At 34.9% G+C, this 19,926-nt stretch overlaps 1 protein-coding gene across 1 annotated transcript in view; it reads left to right on the forward strand.

Moving 5' to 3' along the window:
* ATP11B (ATPase phospholipid transporting 11B (putative)) overlaps positions 1 to 19,926 on the forward strand; it is a 126,832-nt gene that overhangs the window by 93,007 nt on the left and 13,899 nt on the right. The window contains 3 exon segments of the mRNA XM_032630197.1: positions 9,893 to 9,958; positions 10,495 to 10,598; positions 11,881 to 12,046. Of these exon segments, the coding sequence (XP_032486088.1) occupies positions 9,893 to 9,958; positions 10,495 to 10,598; positions 11,881 to 12,046 (336 nt within the window).

A 19,926-nucleotide genomic window follows, 5' to 3' on the forward strand; every position in this document is an offset into this window, starting at 1 on the left:
TTCTTTTTACCACCTGTTATTGTTTTTTTTAACTCAAATTGTACATCATTAACTTCCCCTTTTAGCCTACCGGTTCTACCACTCATATATACCACTAGAAATTAATCTACCACTCCCTGTAGAAACAGTGGAAAAGAAGCATACATTGCAATCAGTCAAATTGGATTTACATCCTGGCACCTGAAGTTCCTATTTGAGTGATTTGGGATTAGTTCTTTAACTTCTGTAAGGCTCAGTTACCTCACTGCAAAATTAGGAACATGATTACTACCTTATAGGTTTGCTGTGAGGAATAAACAACATATTACATGTAGGGCATTAGGCATAGTGGTTAGCATATAGAAGTACTCAGTAAATCTTAGCAGTATTACTTGTTATTATTACTATCAAATCATTATATTGAAGACCTGTCCTACCCAGTCCCCCTCTAATCTACTTCTCCCAGAAACTCTCCTCTTTAATGGTGTGAGTTAAACTGTCCTTCTGGCTCTCTCAGAACATGCAGTGCTCATTTCTAGTTCCAGGCCATTACTATGTTTTCTCTCTAGAATGCTCTTGCCTCTTTTTCCCAAAGTCGGTCTTATGACTGTCTATTCTTCAAGATTGAGCCCACAGGTCCCTGTCCTTTCACTCTAGCTCCCTCTTACACCTCCCTATACTGAAAGTCTTTTTCGACATGGGTTGAATGCTTTCTGTTTTCCAGTAATTATTCTTGTATGCCCAAGAAATCTGCAAACAATGGAGGACCTAGAGTAGAAAATATTAGGGGGAAGTACTGGGAAGAGAAGTGGCTAGAGGTGAAGATGAAGTCAGTGCAAACAAATGATCCTGAGAAAGGAGGAGTAGAAGGAGTTGCAGTAGTTTGGGATCCACGAAGGGCAAGACAGTTCAGGGGAAGTTAAGATTCTACCCCCATCTTTTGTGATGGGCCTAGCAGTATCATGAATATTCCAGGTATTAATTAATTTTCAACAATTTTTTTTTTTTGGCCACGCCATGTGGCTTGCAGGATCTCAGTTCCCTGACCAGGGATTGAACCTGGGCCACAGCAGTGAAAGTGCCGAATCCTAACTACTAGACCACCAGGGAACTCCCTCAACAAATATTTTTGAAGTATCCATTCATTCATTCTTAACTTCTCTTCTACTTAGGAAAGAACTATTTATTCTTCATATATTCCCCTCAGATCTTTTTAATAGGTCTTTTCTCTTAGCAAAATATAAGAATCCTGATAAGTTTTCTCTGAGATTTGGAAAGACTAGAAGAATGTATATGACACATCTGAGTACCTGTTCGTGTGTGTGTGTCTATAAACTGCTTTCCTATGGACAAATCTTTACCTTCCAAGCACCATAAAAAAGATATTCCTTTACTGCCACTCCTTGATTGCCAGAGAACAAAAAATATATTAAGAGGACTGAACTATTTTTTTTTTTTTTTTTTTGCGGTACGCGGGCCTCTCACTGTTGTGGCCTCTCCCGTTGTGGAGCACAGGCCCCGGATGCGCAGACTCAGCAGCCATGGCTCACGGGCCCAGCCGCTCCGCAGCATGTGGGATCCTCCCGGACCAGGGCATGAACCCGTGTCCCCTGCATCAGCAGGCGGACTCTCAACCACTGCGCCACCAGGGAAGCCCCTAACTAATTTTTAATTATTTTTCTTCTAAATATTAGAAGAGTTAAACTCAAATAAAATTTGTCTAGCCTTATGCAGGCTTAAAATACTCAAAGTATTTGGAATATAAGTATTAGTTAAAAACTGGGGCTTGTCTTCCAATACCTCAGTATCATCTTTTCACAAACATTTGTCAAAAAGTCAGATTTGAAATTTGGTGAATATTTGTTTGGGTAATTTTTTTTTTTTTTTTTTTTTTAATAAATTAATTATTTATTTATTTATTTATGGCTGTGTTGGGTCGTTGTTGCTGTGCTTGGGCTTTCTCTAGTTGTGGTGAGCGGGGGTACTCTTCGTTGCGGTGCGCGGGCTTCTCATTGCGGTGGCTTGTCGTTGTGGAGCGCAGGCTCCAGGTGCGCAGGCTTCAGTAGTTGTGGCACACAGGCTCAGTTGTGGCTCGCAGGCTCTAGAGCACAGGCTCAGTAATTGTGGCACACGGGCTTAGTTACTCTGCAGCATGTGGGATCTTCCCGGACCAGGGCTCGAACCCATATCCCCTGCATTGGCAGGCGGATTCTTAACCACTGCGCCACCAGGGAAGTCCCTTCATTTTTTTTTTTTTTTTTTCCAGAGCTGAAAATGAGCTTAGCATAAAACTTCATATTATTTCTGTAATCCAACAAGATCAACTTTGTTTGAGTTGGTGTTTTTTTTTGTTTTGTTTTGTTTTGTGGTACGCGGGCCTCTCACTGCTGTGGCCTCTCCCATTGCGGAGCACAGGCTCCGGACGCTCAGGCTCAGCGGCCATGGCTCAAGGGCCCAGCCGCTCCGCGGCATGTGGGATCTTCCCGGACCGGGGCACGAACCCGTGTCCCCTGCATCGGCAGGCGGACTCTCAACCACTGCGCCACCAGGGAAGCCCCTGAGTTGGTGTTTTTTAACAGGCTTTGTAGAAGAGAACAGAACAATCATTTCTTTTTTATTAATTGAATTTTGACAAAAGGTAAAATTGTTATAATGTATTTTGTTAGAGATCTTAATGTAACTTTTAAAAAATGTTAACTCCTCCAAGAATAATAGAAAAAACTGACTTCCATGATACTGGTTTTTAAAAAACAGCGTAATTGAGGTATAGTTGGTATGCAATAAGCTGCATATATTTAAAATTTTATAATTTGATATTTTTTACCGTCTTAACTTTTTTTTTTTTTTTTTTTTGCGATATGCCGGCCTCTCACTGTTGTGGTCTCTCCCGTTGTGGAGCACAGGCTCCAGATGCACAGGCCCAGCAGCCGTGGCTCACGGGCCCAGCCGCTCTGCGGCATGTGGGATCTTCCCGGACCGGGGCACGAACCCGTGTACCCTGCATCGGCAGGTGGAGTCTCAACCACTGCGCCACCAGGGAAGCCCATGTTAACATTTTTAAGAGTACAGTTCAGTACTGTTAAGTAAATTCACATTGGTATGCAACAGGTCTCCAGAACTTTTTCATCTTGCAAAGCTGAAACTCTGTGCCTATTAAAGAACTACCCGTTTCCCTTCTTACCAGCTCCTGGAATTTACTGTTCTTTCTGCTTCTATGAATTTGACCACCTATGAAATCATTTTTTTTTAGAAGCTAAATAATTGGGAAGTGAACACCAATGAAGAATGTTTATTAAGGTTACTGTAAATTACAGAAGTACTAAAAGCAAATGACTATGTTTTTTAAAAAAGAAAAATTTATCTCCTTTGTTTATCTCTACAGAGTAAGTGTTCTCATATTGGGACATTGCTTGTTCTAATAGTGTTGCTGTTGTCCAGGATATTTTTGGAAATAGCTTATGTTGTCTTTCTGTGATCTCACGAAGAAACTTTTCTCAGGGAAGAATATTTATAAAGTCATAGACAAGGGAAGATGTTACTTAAGATTATAGATAAGGAAAGTATGAGAGGAACAATTTAGATTACAGGAGTTCACCTCCAGTTAAAGCAAACTTCCATAGAATGCAATGGCAAAGGCATCGTGGCTTGGGTAAGTGTATATTAGAAGAATTAAAAAAAAATTTATAGTAAAGGAAACAGAACAGAGGGAATTTTAGTCATGTGGTAAGAGTGGAAAACTAAGATGATGTAGGGAGAAAAATATTGGGAGAACAGTTTCAGAGGTAGCTGAGTTCCCATCTCAACATTCCATGACATTCTGCTTGTCTAGTGGTTTCAACCGAAGACTTCAGAAGAAAAAGAGAATAAAGAAAAAAAGAATCCTTTGTTAACTCAGGAACTTAAACACTAATACCTATTCCACTCATTCTCAGTGGTCTGATATGAAAATTACAATCTAGATAACTACTGTTTAAAATGAGATCCCACCCAAATAAGGGTTTTTAAAATTTGTTTTGGTTTTGTTTTGCTGAAGTATACAGAAACTCAAAGAAAAATGTCAACCATTAATTTCTTTTTTTCTCTCTGTATGGAATTATACCCAGTTTGGAAGACTAAAATAATTGAAATTCAAAAAAATATGGGATTGGAGAAAAAGGGAAAAACTATTAAGAGTATTCTAATTCCAGTTAGACTTCTCCAGTAGAGAAGCTGGAATTGTCAGACCCTCGGCACCGTTCTAAACTATATATTCACTATTCCACCACATTAAAAATCAAATGACAAAGGAACGAATAAGGATGAAAAAGTAATTCTTCACCTCTTATTCAAGCCTTCTAGGTCTGGACTGTTTGCCAGACTAGTTGGGGGAAAACAATCAGCAACACAGAATGGAAGAGTTGAAATTTCAGGTTGTAATTTTGAGAGAAAGAGAAAAATAAACCTTTTTGTAGTTTTTACTACTATTTTTTTTAATGTTAATGATTTCTCCCCTTAACTTCCTATCTTTAATTAGTTTCTCTTTCACACTATACATGTCATCAGCTGTTGAAACCTAGCCATCAAATGATAAGAGCTCTGTGTTAAGATAGAAATATACTATTTTATATTTGTATTCCATTGAGAATTCAGTATCCTTTACTTTCATTCAAATGATTTAACCACCATAATTACCAATCAGGTCATTCAAGAACACATATGCAATTTAATTCCTGCCAGTAGATACAGATTTCTTTTAATTAAAGTTTGTATGATTAAAATATCTTTGATTATCTAGTTCATTACAGAATTTCCCTGTATGTTCATTTATTCATGAGACAAATATTTAAAGCACTAATAATATTCCAAGCAATTAATAGAAAATTACATCATATACAGAGAACAGAAAAATATACCTTGCTTCTTATGGTATCACCCAACAATTGGTCAATGTTTAAACCTAATAATAAAGAGATAGTTTGTACTGCAGAACTGAACAACTGATTAACTCTATTAAAAGATAATTCTTTTATAGATCAATGTGTAGTTACACCTGTTACAAAATTTGAAGAAGTTATATTTTTTTACTATTTCTGCTTTCTGGCCTCCTCTTCTCCCTTGAATGTTCTCCTGTGGGGCTTTCACCCCCAGCACTCCTATCAAAACCATGTTCTTTATGGTCACCAGCCACCACTTCATTGCTAAATCTATGGGCGTGCCTCAGCCCTTTTGAACTCAACCATTGGGTATAATTTTTGAAGCCTTCCTACCTGCCGCATTATCTTCTCTCAGCCTCTGTAAGTTACTTTGGCTTCCTTACCAACTGTTTCTTTTCAGTCTTCACCTCCTACCCTCAGAATCAGGGCTTCTCAACCTCTGCACCAATGGCATTTTGAGCCAGATAATTTTTTGCTGTGGAGGTTCACCCTATGAATTGTAGGATGTTTAGCAGCATGCCTACCCACTAGATACCAGTAGCACACAGGCATACACCCCTAACCCCGTCCCCCAGTTATGACAACCAAAAATGTCTTCAGATCCAGCCAGCTGTCCACCGTGAGGCAAAATGCCCCCAACTTGAGAACCGCTGTTCTAACTGTTCTACGTGGAGCAGTGGCCTAGGACTCAGTGCTGTGCCATCTTTTCTTTATCTGTACACAGGGTGAATTCATCCTTCTCATGTTTGAAACATTGCTTATATGCTGAACTCCCAATTTTACATCTCTGCCAGTTGCTTATTAGATTCAAATAACTAACTACATTCTCTACCTGTAAGTCTCATAAGAATCCCAAAGTTAATATTGCTAAACAATTTTTTTATGTCTTCTGCAAACCCATTTCCCTTCCAGTTCTTCTTATATTTATTAATAAATGGAACTACCTTTTACCCATCTGCTCAGGCAGAAATCTAGGAATCATCCTTCATTTCACTTCTTCTCTCACAACGCATATGAAATCGCATTGGTTCTGATGTCACACATATCCCGGCTGTTTCTACTTCTCTCCTCCTCCACACCAATCAGATCATCACCCTCTCTTCAGAGACCATAGTAACTGCCTTCTTCCTCCTCCTGCTTCTGTTCTTCCCCTTCCTACTATCTATTCTCCACACAGTAGCCCAAGTGATCTTTTAAAAATGAAAAGATCTTGGACTACCTCTTGGACTGTATTTCCTTCCACCCTCCCTTTTATTCACTCTACTCCAGCCACAGTGGTTTTCTTGCTCTTTCAGACCAGTTAGTTCCTGCCTTAGGACTTATGCACTTGCTCTTTCTCTGCCTGGATGCTCTTCTCTCACGTGGTCATTTGACTGTCTCCCTTATTCATTCAGGTCTCCTGAAATGTCACTGGCTTGAGTAGGCCTTTCTCGCCCACTCCAGTAAAATCCCATCTCCCTCACCTTCCATCACTTCCCGACCCCTTACTCTACATTTATTTTCTTTTATTTATTTGTTTATTTATTTTTGGCTGCATCGGGTCTTCGTTGCTGCTCACGGGCTTTCTCTAGATGCAGCGAGCGGGGGCTACTCTTTGTTACAGTGTGCGGGCTTCTCTGTGGTGGCTTCTCTTGTTGCAGAGCATGGGCTCTTTACCTCAAAGTATATATATTTAGGTTTATTTATTTTTTGCCTCCTCCACTATGTGTAAGCTCCTTGAGGTCAGGAGCTTACACATAGTGTAAGAGGTCTGTCTATTCTGAGCAGGGGCAGATCCAGGTTTAGTAGAGTAATCTAAGCCTTACTCGTTTTGGCAGGCCCTCTTTAACGGAAAGAACTGTAAGTACAAACACAAGTATATGTGAAAGTGATTATGAGTGACATAAATAGGTCCCACTTAACCCAAGCCAATGTAATAAGCCCAGCTCAACTTCTCTTTAGCCAGATCCCCAAAATCCCCTCTGCCACTCACTTCATCACCACCTAAACTAATTCAAGGGGAAAACAGAATGAAAAGAGTCTTAACTGACTGTTGCAATTGAAATACATAACTTGTGCTAATTTTATCCAAAAAGGAGAGAGAATGTGAATGTGTTTTCTACAGCTCCATCTAGGGCCTTGAATGCTAGAAGGAGCCCTAAATCTTCCTCTGCTTCTAAGAAAGATACCATGTAACTAGCCCCAGTCTGGGCCCAGTAAAACCATATACTGAGGGATAGACATGTGTGGTTGTTACCACTCCCAGACCCAGGTTCCCTGACTACATCAATTACCTATCTCCGTATCCCTGAAAGAGGAGCTGGCTCTCTTAAGAGCTAAGTGAGATCCAATGATTTTTCAGTATTTCCAGGTCATTTCTAGAGATGATAAAAGTAGGAAAAGTCAATATGACTTTTCCATTATTTTCCTCTTGACAAACTCCCCAAAATACTCTCAAATGAAGGAATATTAATGTTTCATTGTTGATTATAATAACCATTATTTATTGGGGTTTTTTTTGCCTTTTAAGCTATTTATTTTTTTAACTGAAGTATAGTGAATTCACAGTGTTGTTAGTTTCAAGTGTACAGCATAGTGATTCAGTTATATATATATATAAATATTCTTTTTCAGATTCTCTTCCATTATATGTTATTACAAGATAGTGAGTATAGTTCCCTGTGCTATTAGGTCTTTGTTGTTTACCTATTTTATGTTTAGTAGTGTGTATATTTTAATCCCAAACTTCTAATTTATCTTCTCCCACCCCCCACCGCCCCCCGCTATCCCCTTTGGTAACCATAAGTTTGTTTTCTATGTCTGTGAATCTATTTCTCTTTTGTAAATAAGTTCATTTGTATCATTTTTAAGATTCCACATTTAAGCAATATCTTATTTGTCTTTCTCTGACTTCACTTAATATGTTAAACTCTGGGTCCATCCATGTTGCTGCAAATGGCATGATTTCATTCTTTTTTATGGCTGACTGATACTCCATTGTGTATATGTACCACATCTTCTTTGTCCATTCACCTGTCAATGGACATTTAGGTTGCTTCCATGTATTGGCTATTGTAAATAGTGCTGCTGTGAACACTGGGGTCTGTGTATCTTTTCAAATTAGAGTTTTCTCCAGATATATGCCGAGGATTGGGATTGCAGGATCATATGGTAACTCTTTTTAGCTTTTTAAGGAACCTCCACACTATTCTCCTAAATGGCTGCACTAATTTACATTCCCACCAACAGTGTAAGAGGGTTCCTTTTTTGCCACACCCTCTCCAGCATTTACTATTTGTAGACTTTTTAATAATGGCCATTCTGACCAGTGTGAGGGGATACCTCATTGTAGTTTCGATTTGCATTTCTCCTATAATTAGTTATATTGAGCATCTTTTCGTATGCCTGTTGGCCATCTGTATGTTTTCTTTAGAGAAATGTCTTTTTATGTCTTCTGCCCATTTTTTGATTGGGTCGTTTGTGTTTTTTGATAATTAAGCTGCATGAACTGTATACTTTGGAAATTAATACCATGTCAGTAGCATCATTTGCAAATATTTTCTCCCAGTCCATAAGTTATCTTGTCATTTTGTGGATAGTTTCCTTTGCTGTGCAAAAGCTTTTAAGCTTAGTTAGGTCCCATATGTTTATTTTTGATTTTATTTCCATTGCTCTAGGAGACAGATCCAAAAAAATATTCCTGCATTTTATGTCAAAGAGTGATCTGCCTGTGTTTTCCTCTAGAAGTTTTACATTTAGGTCTTTAATCCATTTTGAGTTTATTTTTGTATATGGTGTTAGAGAATGTTCTAATTTTATTCTTTTATGTGTAGCTGTCCAATTTTCCCAGCACCACTTATTGAAGAGACTGTCTTTTCTCCATTGTATATTATTGCCTCCTTTGTCATAGATTAATTGACCATAGGTGCATGGGTTTATTTCTGGACTTTCTATCCTGTTGCATTGATCTATATGTTTGTTTTTGTGCTGGTGCCATACTGTTTTGATTGCATTAGCTTTATAGTGTAGTCTGGAGTCAGGGAGTGTGATTCCTCCAGCTCCATTATCCTTTCTCAAGATTGTTTTGGCTATTCAGGGTCTTTTGTGTTTCCATACAAATTTTTAAAAATTTTGTTGAGTATTTTATTTATACCAGGAAATATACTAAGTATTTTTAAATAAACAATAATTTTATAAGCACTGAGGTTGTGGTTTATCTTTAATTACTTAGATGAGTTTTATTGCCATTGGAACCCGTATATTTTTTTCTTTCTTTTTCTTTTTTTTTTAAACAACCAATCTTTTAAATAATTTTTTAGACCAATGGTAAAGATTATGACTACTTTGTAAACTAAATTAACATAAATTTCTGGTTGTGCTTTTATTTGTGGAAATTAAATCCTGACATTCTTTGGGGATTCTGCATTTTTAATAGGCCTTAGTAAGTTTTGGCTATAAAGCCCAGGGCAAAACTATCTAACTGGCATTAACTGCATTTTTACGTGAAATCCCTTGAATAGGTCCACTGGCCATTATCATTCCTTTCAGGTGTTGGTTTTGTGTATAAGTTTCTTTTTACCTGCTCTTTCTATAGTGTGTCCAGAAATACAGTGGCAGGTGATCTGCTGTGACATCTGGTTGGAATGGTTTCAGAAAATAATTGTGATTGAACAGGGTTTTATTTGATTTTTACTTTGTGATAGGAGTAAAGCAGTCACTAACAGCTGTATCATTATCACTAAAAACTGTGCCACATAATTCCAAACCCATCTTTGAGTTTCCAGTCTGATAATGTTATCCAAAGAATCATTTTACATAATAATAAACATGATAATACTTTATGGTGTTTCTTCTCATTCTCCTTTAACTTTACTAATCTAGTCACAGATTTCAAATGTAACTGGCATAAATGATGCAAATGATTTTTAGTAAAGAATGTACACTAGTTACTCTTTGCATCACTTCTGATTTAGCATCATTTTAACCCATAATGCAATACTGGTTTATTCATTCTGTTTTAGATGTTTGGAAATTGGACATTTGGTACCTTGGTCTTCACAGTCATGGTTATTACAGTCACAGTAAAGGTATGGTACAGAAATAAGAAGCATGGATACATTTTGTGTCTGCATAATTCTTAGTTAATTTTCCTCATTTCTTTGTTGATTTTCCTTTTTCAGTCATGAATAATTTCATGGATGCCTAGTTTAATAATTCATTTTAATTTTTGTCAAAAGATTCATTATGAATCATTTTTAAAATTCATTATTTTGTAAAGCCTCAGCTGATTTTTATTGTCAGATAAAGGTTAACCCCTCAATACTCATCTCCGAAATTCTGCTTCTCTCTATGTAACGCAAGACAACACAAGCTGGTTTAGGCCATGGAGTTCTGAACAAAGTACTCATGAAATTTTAATACTGCTTCCTCACAGAAGAAAAATACTATAAACTTGAAATTGTTGAATTTCATACTAGGATCTTTTCATTAATATTTATCTTCTGAGGGACTTTGCCATAGCAACCTTAGTCACTTATAATTAATACATTTTATTCTTGAGTTTTAGCTGAAAAGTTAAAGATTTATTAATTTACATTAAGGATTTTTTAATTTATTTTTTTAGATGGCTTTGGAAACTCATTTTTGGACCTGGATCAATCATCTTGTTACCTGGGGATCTATTTTATTCTATTTTGTATTTTCTTTGTTTTATGGAGGGATTCTCTGGTGAGTGACTATATTTTAGTTATATTGATTCAACTCTAATAAACAGTTATTATGATAGATTTTACTATGAACAAATTCTACTCAGAATAGTTTTGAGACCCTATCCTGATAAGAAATTTAGTTTTTTCAGTTGATCTTACTGATATGGAAGAAAAAAGAAACTAACAATTACTGAATACCTACTATATTCTAGTGTTTTACCTAAGATATTACATTGATTCATCACAATCATCTTGTTACCCCATTTTTTTCTATTTGGAAACTGAGCTCCAAGATCACAATGGTTAAAAGTAGCAAAGCTAGGATTTACTTGAAAATTAATGTTCTTTACACTAATCATATTACCTCTAAATTATTATTAATGTATATAATTTTAAAAGTCACGTAGAATCATTAAATTTTCATGAATGAGTTAACTTCTCTCTCAAAAGTAGTGTGCTGCATATTCATTGGTAAAATCAGATATTCAGCTATTCTGATAGATTAAAAATTAATGCTTTTCCTAAGATTCTTTGGTAAGTGATGGACAGCTGAAATCCCTCAATTGGAGAATGTATATTACATTGCCTACTGTGCCTGTGATCCCTGTATCAGGCAAAATTACAAAAGGCAGGGAAAAAACTTGTATTGGCTAAACATTAACTTTCATTTAGGATTATAAAAAGATACTCTAATGAATATCGTTTGTTTGTTTTTAATCCTCTTTATTTCTGCATTTCTTCCGGTATTTCCCCTCATTCTTTTGAAGTGATATATACACAAACCCAAAAAGAGTATCTTGACAATACCTACTACTATGTAGAACTAATATTTGTGAGTACATTTATTTTAAAATCCATGTGTAGAGAAGATCCTCTAAGTAGAGCTTTTCAACCTAAAATTTGGGTAATCAAGCTTGTAGTTGCTTAGTAGAAAATATTTTATTACATACTTTTTCTTGCTTTTTTGGTCTCTTAAGTCTGTATTATTCACTACATAATTCTTTTGAATTATCCTAACACTAAGATAGGATAAGTCAATTACTTGCCACTTTCCTAATTATAAAAACCATGGTTGTCATTCAAATGAATTAAATTGGATTTTATTTTTAACAATTAAAATCTACCATGTTTTATTAGTTAGTTGATTAATTAAATTACACTGATTCCACATTTTGAATATTTTCCTGGAGTATTCTTAAAATTGTAACCTTCATGTATAGTGGGTTTACTTAATGTCTTGATTTAAGAATCTGTCTTGTCGGTTTCTTCTTTTATTATAAGCCCACTTTCTTTCTTTGCAGGCCATTTTTGAGCTCCCAGAATACGTACTTTGTATTTATTCAGCTCCTGTCAAGTGGTTCCGCTTGGTTTGCCATAATTCTCATGGTTGTTACATGCCTATTTCTTGATATTGTGAAGAAAGTATTTGACCGACAGTTTCATCCTACAAATATTGAAAAGGCACAGGTAACCACTTTTTATATATAATACCTTTTTAATTAGGAGTCTTGATGAATAGCTGTCATTATAATTTGCTTATATTAGAAAATAGGAAATTATCTATTCCTGTATCAAGTATTTTGCAATATAAATATTGTTACATGTGATATTTTTAAAGTTGTTATTGTTGCTATGAATTTTATGACTCCTGAAAAATTATAATTTTTAAAAATTACATTGTGTTATTAATAGAACTAGGCTTTAAGTATAAAACTATCAAGTTATATCCAAATAATAGTATAAATATGTCTTAACTACTATTATCACAGCCTTCTATCAAATATATATAATTGGGATATATATCCATTTCTTCAGAACCATTAGAATTTCAGTAGTGCTTCTTCAGGTCATATTGTTTTCAACAAAAGTATGAAATAAGTTCTTTAACCTAAATAACTTCTACAGAATGGATTTTTATAAAATATATTCTCTCACTAAACACTTACTAATAATATTAAACTACAGCAGATATTAATAGTATGTTACATAGTGTTTAAGAATATGGTGTTTAGGGCCTGATAGTTGTGGGTTCAAAACCCACATTCTACCACTGAGTAGCTCTGTAACTTTAAGTCTCCATTTCTTCATGGGTAAAATTATGACAAATGTCTATCTCATTACATTTGTAATAAGGATTAAATGAAATAATGTTCAAACACAGAGTATATCCTCAAGAAATGATAGCTATTTAGTATATTTGACTTTTTTGTGTATTTGACTTGTACATAAGCTAGAAATATTGGTTTGTCTTATTAACCGTATCATGACATTGAACATATGTCCTCAAGAGTACATTCTAATCAACTTTTATGCCCTTGTAAACACAGAGTTTATTAATCATTTAGTTCTGCCTAGGTTGACGGTTTTGTGGGGAGGGGTTGTTTTGTTTTTTTGTTTTTTGCATGTTTGCTATATGCCAAGCAAATTTTGGAAATTTAGTTGTGTGTTCATGCTACAAATAGAATAAGTGCTTCTTAAGTATTTAGTGATTTGAGTTAGGCTTCTTAAACAGTGTATTGGTTTTAATTTCAGTTGATCATATTAACACTTCTTTAGCACTTGTTTGCTTTGGTCACTCAGTCCTAGCCAATATACATTTTAACACCACTGAAGCAGCATAGGCCTCTAAAGCCTGACAAACTTAATTCAGATACTGTTTTAACCACTTATAAAATGTATGTCTTTAATCAAGTCACTTCCCTAAGCCTCAGTTTCTTCCTCTGTAGAATCAGAATAATAACTACCTTACTTGATGGTTAGAGATCATTAATATAAAGTGCCTAACCCTGGGTCTGTATGTAGTAAGTCCTCAGTAAGAACATAATTATAAGAACGATGAGGATGTCGCTCTGATACTGATCTTCAGATGGGGCTGAAAAACTTTGCATAATCTGATTACTGTGTCTGCCTATGCATATATTTATATCAGTATGGGCAGACTTTTCCACCTTGCAATATATTACTTAAATATGTCAGAAAGGTTTGCCTATCTTTTTTCTAATCTTCAGAGATATTCATGATAATAGAATACTACTTTTAATACATTGTCTATTATATTTTTTCTAGACCTTTATGGAGAACATATTTGTCTTGCCCTCTTGGCTATATAAAGTTATATTTCACCAAAATATATTAATGACATCACTTAAAAACTTATTCTTTATAAAAGTAAATAATGATTTATTTACATTTATCCTTAGAAATTTTCTTTAGGCAGAGCATTATATCTTTTCATAGAGATTTCTTAATGATAATAAAAGGTGAGAATATTAGTCCTTATTACCATTTTTGTAGACCTCTTTTTAAAGGATTACACAGGAAATATTTGATACTTTAAGGCGGACCCTTAGACAAGAAAAAGTTAAAAGTACTTTATATATATTTTAGTTATTTTACCATAGGCTAAATTGATTAAAAATGGAGTTGATTTAAAAAATCAATCATTTTTCTATGTATGAAAGCCAGTATAATCTCCCTTTCTACCCTACTAAATTCCTTTTAAATGATTTGACTGGATGTTCAACTGTGATCTAATCTAAAGAGAAAAAGAATGTGATATATATTTTTAAAATTGAGTCACTTTGCTGTACAGCAGAGATTGGCCCAACATTGTAAATCAACTATACGTCAATAAAAAATAAACATGGAAATAAAAATAATCTAAAGAGGAAATCTCGACTTCTACTCAGGGATTTTCTAGCCTACTGGGGATTTTTTTTGTTTTTGTCGAGACAGTATATGGTCATTCATATCCCGTGTGTGACATTATTCTTTCGCTATAGTCAGTAATCTTTATTATTTCAGCCTTGTACTTTCACCTCTGATTTCAAATGTTAAGAAAGTTGTTAGAAAGTTGTCAACTACTTACTTCATTGCTTACCAAAAGTAGCAAGAAAAATCATATCAAAAGAAGAGTTGTCAGCATTTATTTTGAGCTTTTTCTGCAGAATAACAATGTGGTATTAAGAATAAATTCTTTTGATAGCAAAGCCAATGGCCCTACAAATGTCAGTTATGTATGTGTACCATGTATGATATATCCTACTCTTGTAGGGACAAATGTCTTTACAAAGCTTGTCCTGTGTCTGTCTCTTAGGTGATAAATACAGCTCACTGACTTGTTGTATGTCCCATCCCTTTTCTGTCCACTTATAGATGTACTCCAACACAGTCGCTTTCAGTGACGAGTTCATCGCACTGCAGCCATTGTCGAGGGCAAGGAATCAGCTGAGCAAACTTAGGTAGAGTAGGAGGAGTAGAGCCTCATTAACTCTTCTGCATGCTAAAGGTCAATTTAAAAATATTCAAAAGATGGGCAGAGGCATGAATTAAGAGTGGGGCATTTTTGTTAGCACAGCTCTGTCTCTAATTTGACCTTTATCAATATGCATGTTAAAACCTAAAAAATATATCCATTTCTTTGAGACAAAAATTCAGTATAACAGGACAGAGATCTGTACCTTATTATATATTTTATACCTTAACTACCTTTTCTAGCACAATTCTAATGCTTCTGCTTGTCGTACTGGTACGTAAGAATGCTCCTGCATGTTGAGTAATTTAAGCTACAGAAATTGAAGGTTTTAAGTTTCAGTTACTTGGAAGTGAGAATTGCCCATTTTTTATCTTGCCTTAATCTGTGTTGCAAATACTTGTGTATATTTGTCTTTGTACACTGTAATGGCTGCTGAAACATTTCATATCCTTGCTGCTGTTTAGTGCATCTATAAATTGAACAAATACTTTTTTCTTTTACTTTTTAATTATTTTATTGGTATAAATAATTCAGCCCTGAAAAAAAATCACTCTAGATTTCAAGCAGGTTTATTGACTACAAATTATTTTAAAATAATGCAAAAGTGTGTCCTAATTTTTTTTCCTTTTTTTTTTGCTTAAACAATAGGTAAGATTTTAACAATACATTTTGTATCTCATATGTACACCTTTATCTCCACAGACAGATCCATTCTGTCAGTTTCCACAAAAAATAATCAGTAATCCGAAGATGTCCTGATGGAAGAGAATGAAAGTTTAAATCCTAGAACTTTTCATATTAAGATGCCAAAGCTATATATTAATTTTAACTCCAGTCTGGTTTGAAAAGGAAAAGTAGTATAACTGATTGTTTTGTTTTGGCACCCTTCAACTTCTCACCCTGGATTTTTAGTCATACTTTTTTTTTAATTCTTTTTTATTCTCAAGGTTTCTAATCCATCTATGTTCACTTGATCAAACAAATGACTTTGACAGAGCACTGCTTAAATAACTTCTTATGTAATCCTATGAGTTCATAATTTTGAGCTGTTTGAAAATTTTACCAAACCTTTCGATTTTATTATTCCTATTAGCATCAGGATTTTTGAAATATTCTACTTTGAATTACAAAGGTATAATAATTGTAAATGAGTATACAAATGGGTGGTTAAGTGGTAGTCAACTAAATTTCATGTATAAAACAAGAACTAAAATCAAAACAAACTTGGAAGATTTGCCTTCACCTTTGGTTGAGCCAAATATGTGCATCACATTTTATCTATATGTGCCTTCTGAAAACAGTGTGTATTTATCACATTTTCAAACATCTAATTATTTAGCTCCAAGGCAATAGGAGAGCTCATTAGGGGTGGGATGGGGAGAGTGGGAGGGAGGGAGACGCAAGAGGGAAGACATATAGGAACATATGTATATGTATAGCTGATTCACTTTGTTATAAAGCAGAAACTAACACACCATTGTAAAGCAATTATACCCCAATAAAGATGTTTAAAAAAAACAAAAACAAAAAACACTCCAGCAAGCACTTCTGTGAGGATTAAATTTTACATTGTGAATAATCTTAATGTTTTTATTAAATCATATTTTCTCATATCATGGTGGCTCAAATCAAGCAACATTTTTTGAGCAATGATAGACTAAAAAAGAATGATACACGGAGATCATAAATTAAAGAGATCCCACTCTCCTTAATAGTGTAATAAAGTAGTAAGCTTAACATTCATCTATGAAGGAACACAATGAGAGCAGGGTACATGAGTCAGGTAGTGTTTCCTGTAAGCACTGTCCAATCAGGTGGTGTAACAAAGGGAGAAGAGCCCTGTTGGGGAGATGGTGGGCCTGAATGCTAGCACAGCATGCCCTTGGCCCTGCACCCTGTACATCCTAATGAAATTAGTTCACCTTTCTGAGCCTCTAGGTTCTTCACCTATCGAATGACTATTTTACCTACTGTGGTCTATATGCTTATTATCAGCATCAGAGAAAAACAAAAAGAAATACTGTGCTCAACCAAAGGCCAGGCAGAAATAACAATTGCTTACATGAGTGGTGAATGATCACTGGATGGGCATTTGCTCATAGCTTCATGAAGAACAAGTGTCCACAAACATCTGTCTGTTGATGCATGCTGTGGATTTTGAATACATCTTGTTTTTGAACTATGTTGAACGATAGTCCTGGGTGTGATCCATGGTAGCTTAATTGTTTACTGTTGTGACAGAGAGGAAGATTGTGCATATATCGAATATCTTTAAGAGCTTTCAAATCTTTAATCAGGTTAGTACTTCTTAAGGACCATTAACACAAACTATTAATAATTTTCTTTTGAATAAAAGAAAACTCATTTTGAGTATTTTATACTCCTTTATGTTATAGGCAAAACTATAATAATAATCTACCTTTACATAAACTTACTATACTCTTGAAACCAAGGAATTCTACTACTTTATTTTTTATGTATGTAAGAAATTTACTATAGCATTTTTTATAGAAATAATTATTGATTAGTCCTAAGACTGAGAAAACACATAGAAATGAGGGGAAAAATTGTTTTTTATTTATTGAGGACATTTTTTTATAATTTAAGAAAGGTTAAAATTAGCTTGGCTCTGGGCACATACTCCTTAGAAGGTTTCTAATACTTAAAATATAGAGGGAATTCCCTGGTGGGCCAGTGGTTAGGACTTTGCGCTTTCACTGCCGAGGGCCTGGGTTCAATCCCTGGTTGGGGAACTAAGATCCCACAAGACACAGCCAAAAAATAAATAAATAAATAGGAAAAGCAAAAGAGTAGAAATTTATATAAGTTAACACTCACTTTAAAAATATATTTCAAATTAAGGATTAAATTAATTTTGTTTACTACATCAAGTCAAGCTCCCCCTTACTCATATGTCTAACATTTGAAAGGCCTTATGATTGACCCTTCCACTCTGCTGAAGTCCAGTTAAAGTAGAGAAGTCTGAGAGGGAGCATCAGAGATGCGAAATGGGACATACCTTTGCAATAAGAACCCTAACTCTTGGTGGCAAGGAATTAGTTTAATAGAAGAAATTTAATTTTATTGATGGAAACCTGGTTTTAATTTAACTTTGTGCACCAGAAAATCATGGCTTTTTTTTGTATGCTCTGTTGTATGCTCCTTAAGAAGCTACTATTTGCTCTCTTTTGTGACAGTAAATGAATGTGGTGTTGTGTGAACTTTCATTTGTGCCTCACAGATTGTGGACCCCAACTTGCTATTTTGATACTAAACTTAATATACAGTGAGAGTATTGTTCTGTAATATGAGACTTGTTGCTTTTCTGTCCTTCCAGATGGAAGAAGATAAGGGTTCAGTCAGCTCAGCATATGAATTTGCTGAAAGCAAGCACAGAGGGGAGGACAGTAGGCACCTGCTAGCTGAGGCTTGCAGCCAGCAGGACAGTTCTTACGTGCACTAGGTAGTACTGCGCTGGACCTTCCTGGGGACATATCCGCTAAGTTCTCAAGCTTGGGGCATGCTATGGGAGAACTGGCCTGACATTTCAGTTTTTACTTTACTAATTCCTTCACCGTTTCTCATATATTGTTTTTGTTTACCTTTTTTTTTTTTTTGATCTTTACATTTTTTATATGTCCGTATCTGAGTATTTCATTAATCTTCCTTTGGATTTATAGTGTTAAATCTTACTTTACTTCAAATTCTAACCTATTGTCTTATACTCAAGAATTTATTCCTTTTCACTTCTTTTGAAAATATGTCATGCTATTTCTGTTATTTCCCAAATCACTTTTCCCACTTGTAGTTATGTGTCATTTTATACATGTTAACATAATTAGACACTGAATTACTTACCTAAGTCTGCCTCTTGGGTTGAATGGTCAAATGAGTGAGTGCTTAGACTTGGTACTGAATAATTTTCTGTTGACTGGTATTCACCAAACTCTCAGTTCTTACTTTTCATAAACTTTCATAATTACATTTTTGTAATAAAAAAGTATGAATTAATTGAGGACTTGATTCACTCCCTCTTGAGAATTAAACCCTAACAACCACTTCTAGACCTAATTGGGATATGCAAAATATTTTAATTGGTAGTAACCATGGAAGATAAAAATTCTTACCACTAGTAATTATATTTTTACTTGGGCTGTTTGCCACTTTGTACATTCTAATTACTGGTCAAGAAGGTGCTGTTGTCTCATCTGAGATAACCCTCATCAATGGTGAAACTTTAAAACAAAGCTACTTGAAGATTATAAATCAGACAGTGGAACAGGTACAGTAATTTGAAAAAATGTGAATTATTCTGGAAGACATATTTTTAAAATTAGATTCCTTTAGTGAATTGCCGAAAATGGAAAATGTTGAAGATTAATCAACTCCCAGTCATTATTATTATTAGTTGAAAAGAAATTCAAAACAATTCTGAATTTTTATTTTGTTTTGGGATATTCCATATGATTACCTTCATAATATATTTATCTTGTATTTTGCTTTGATAAATATAGAAAGATTTTTAGTTTTTAGAACATGCCCTCATTGGCTACAAGGAAAACTCAGCTGAATAACTCATTGATTAAAGAGGGGAAGCTAGCTGGGATTTATAAGATGTCCTGGTTAATTCCCAGAGCACATAATCCATTTGGGAACTGACTGTGCTAATACTGTGAAATTATGTCCTCTGCGATAAAAGTTCCCCAAAGATTCAAGCTCAAGTGGATATTTCAAAAGACATGGATATGATGCTGCTTTACTTTAATATGTCTATTAAAATGTATAGAACAGTTGAGAATTGGGTTCTTAGAATACCCCTATTAAATAATAGGGGCCTTGTTATGGTTACTTTTACAAAGGAATGATAAGTGAATTCTTTTATCATCCTGTGATGTATGGTCTCTCTTCCTATAAACAAGAAAGTAGAAAAGCCCTCAAACCATGGATATGATTTTAGTAAAATTGCTGGAGGTGCTTACCCTGATCTGCAGTTTTTTTCTGCTTATCACTGAATTTTAATTAGTTGAATGAAATATATCTTGAGTATTTCTCATCTCATATATTTCTGTCTTGGGCATATATTTTGAGATAA

The sequence above is a fragment of the Phocoena sinus genome, chromosome 4, assembly GCF_008692025.1.
Source record: "Phocoena sinus isolate mPhoSin1 chromosome 4, mPhoSin1.pri, whole genome shotgun sequence".
NCBI classification, from domain to species: Eukaryota; Metazoa; Chordata; class Mammalia; order Artiodactyla; family Phocoenidae; genus Phocoena; species Phocoena sinus.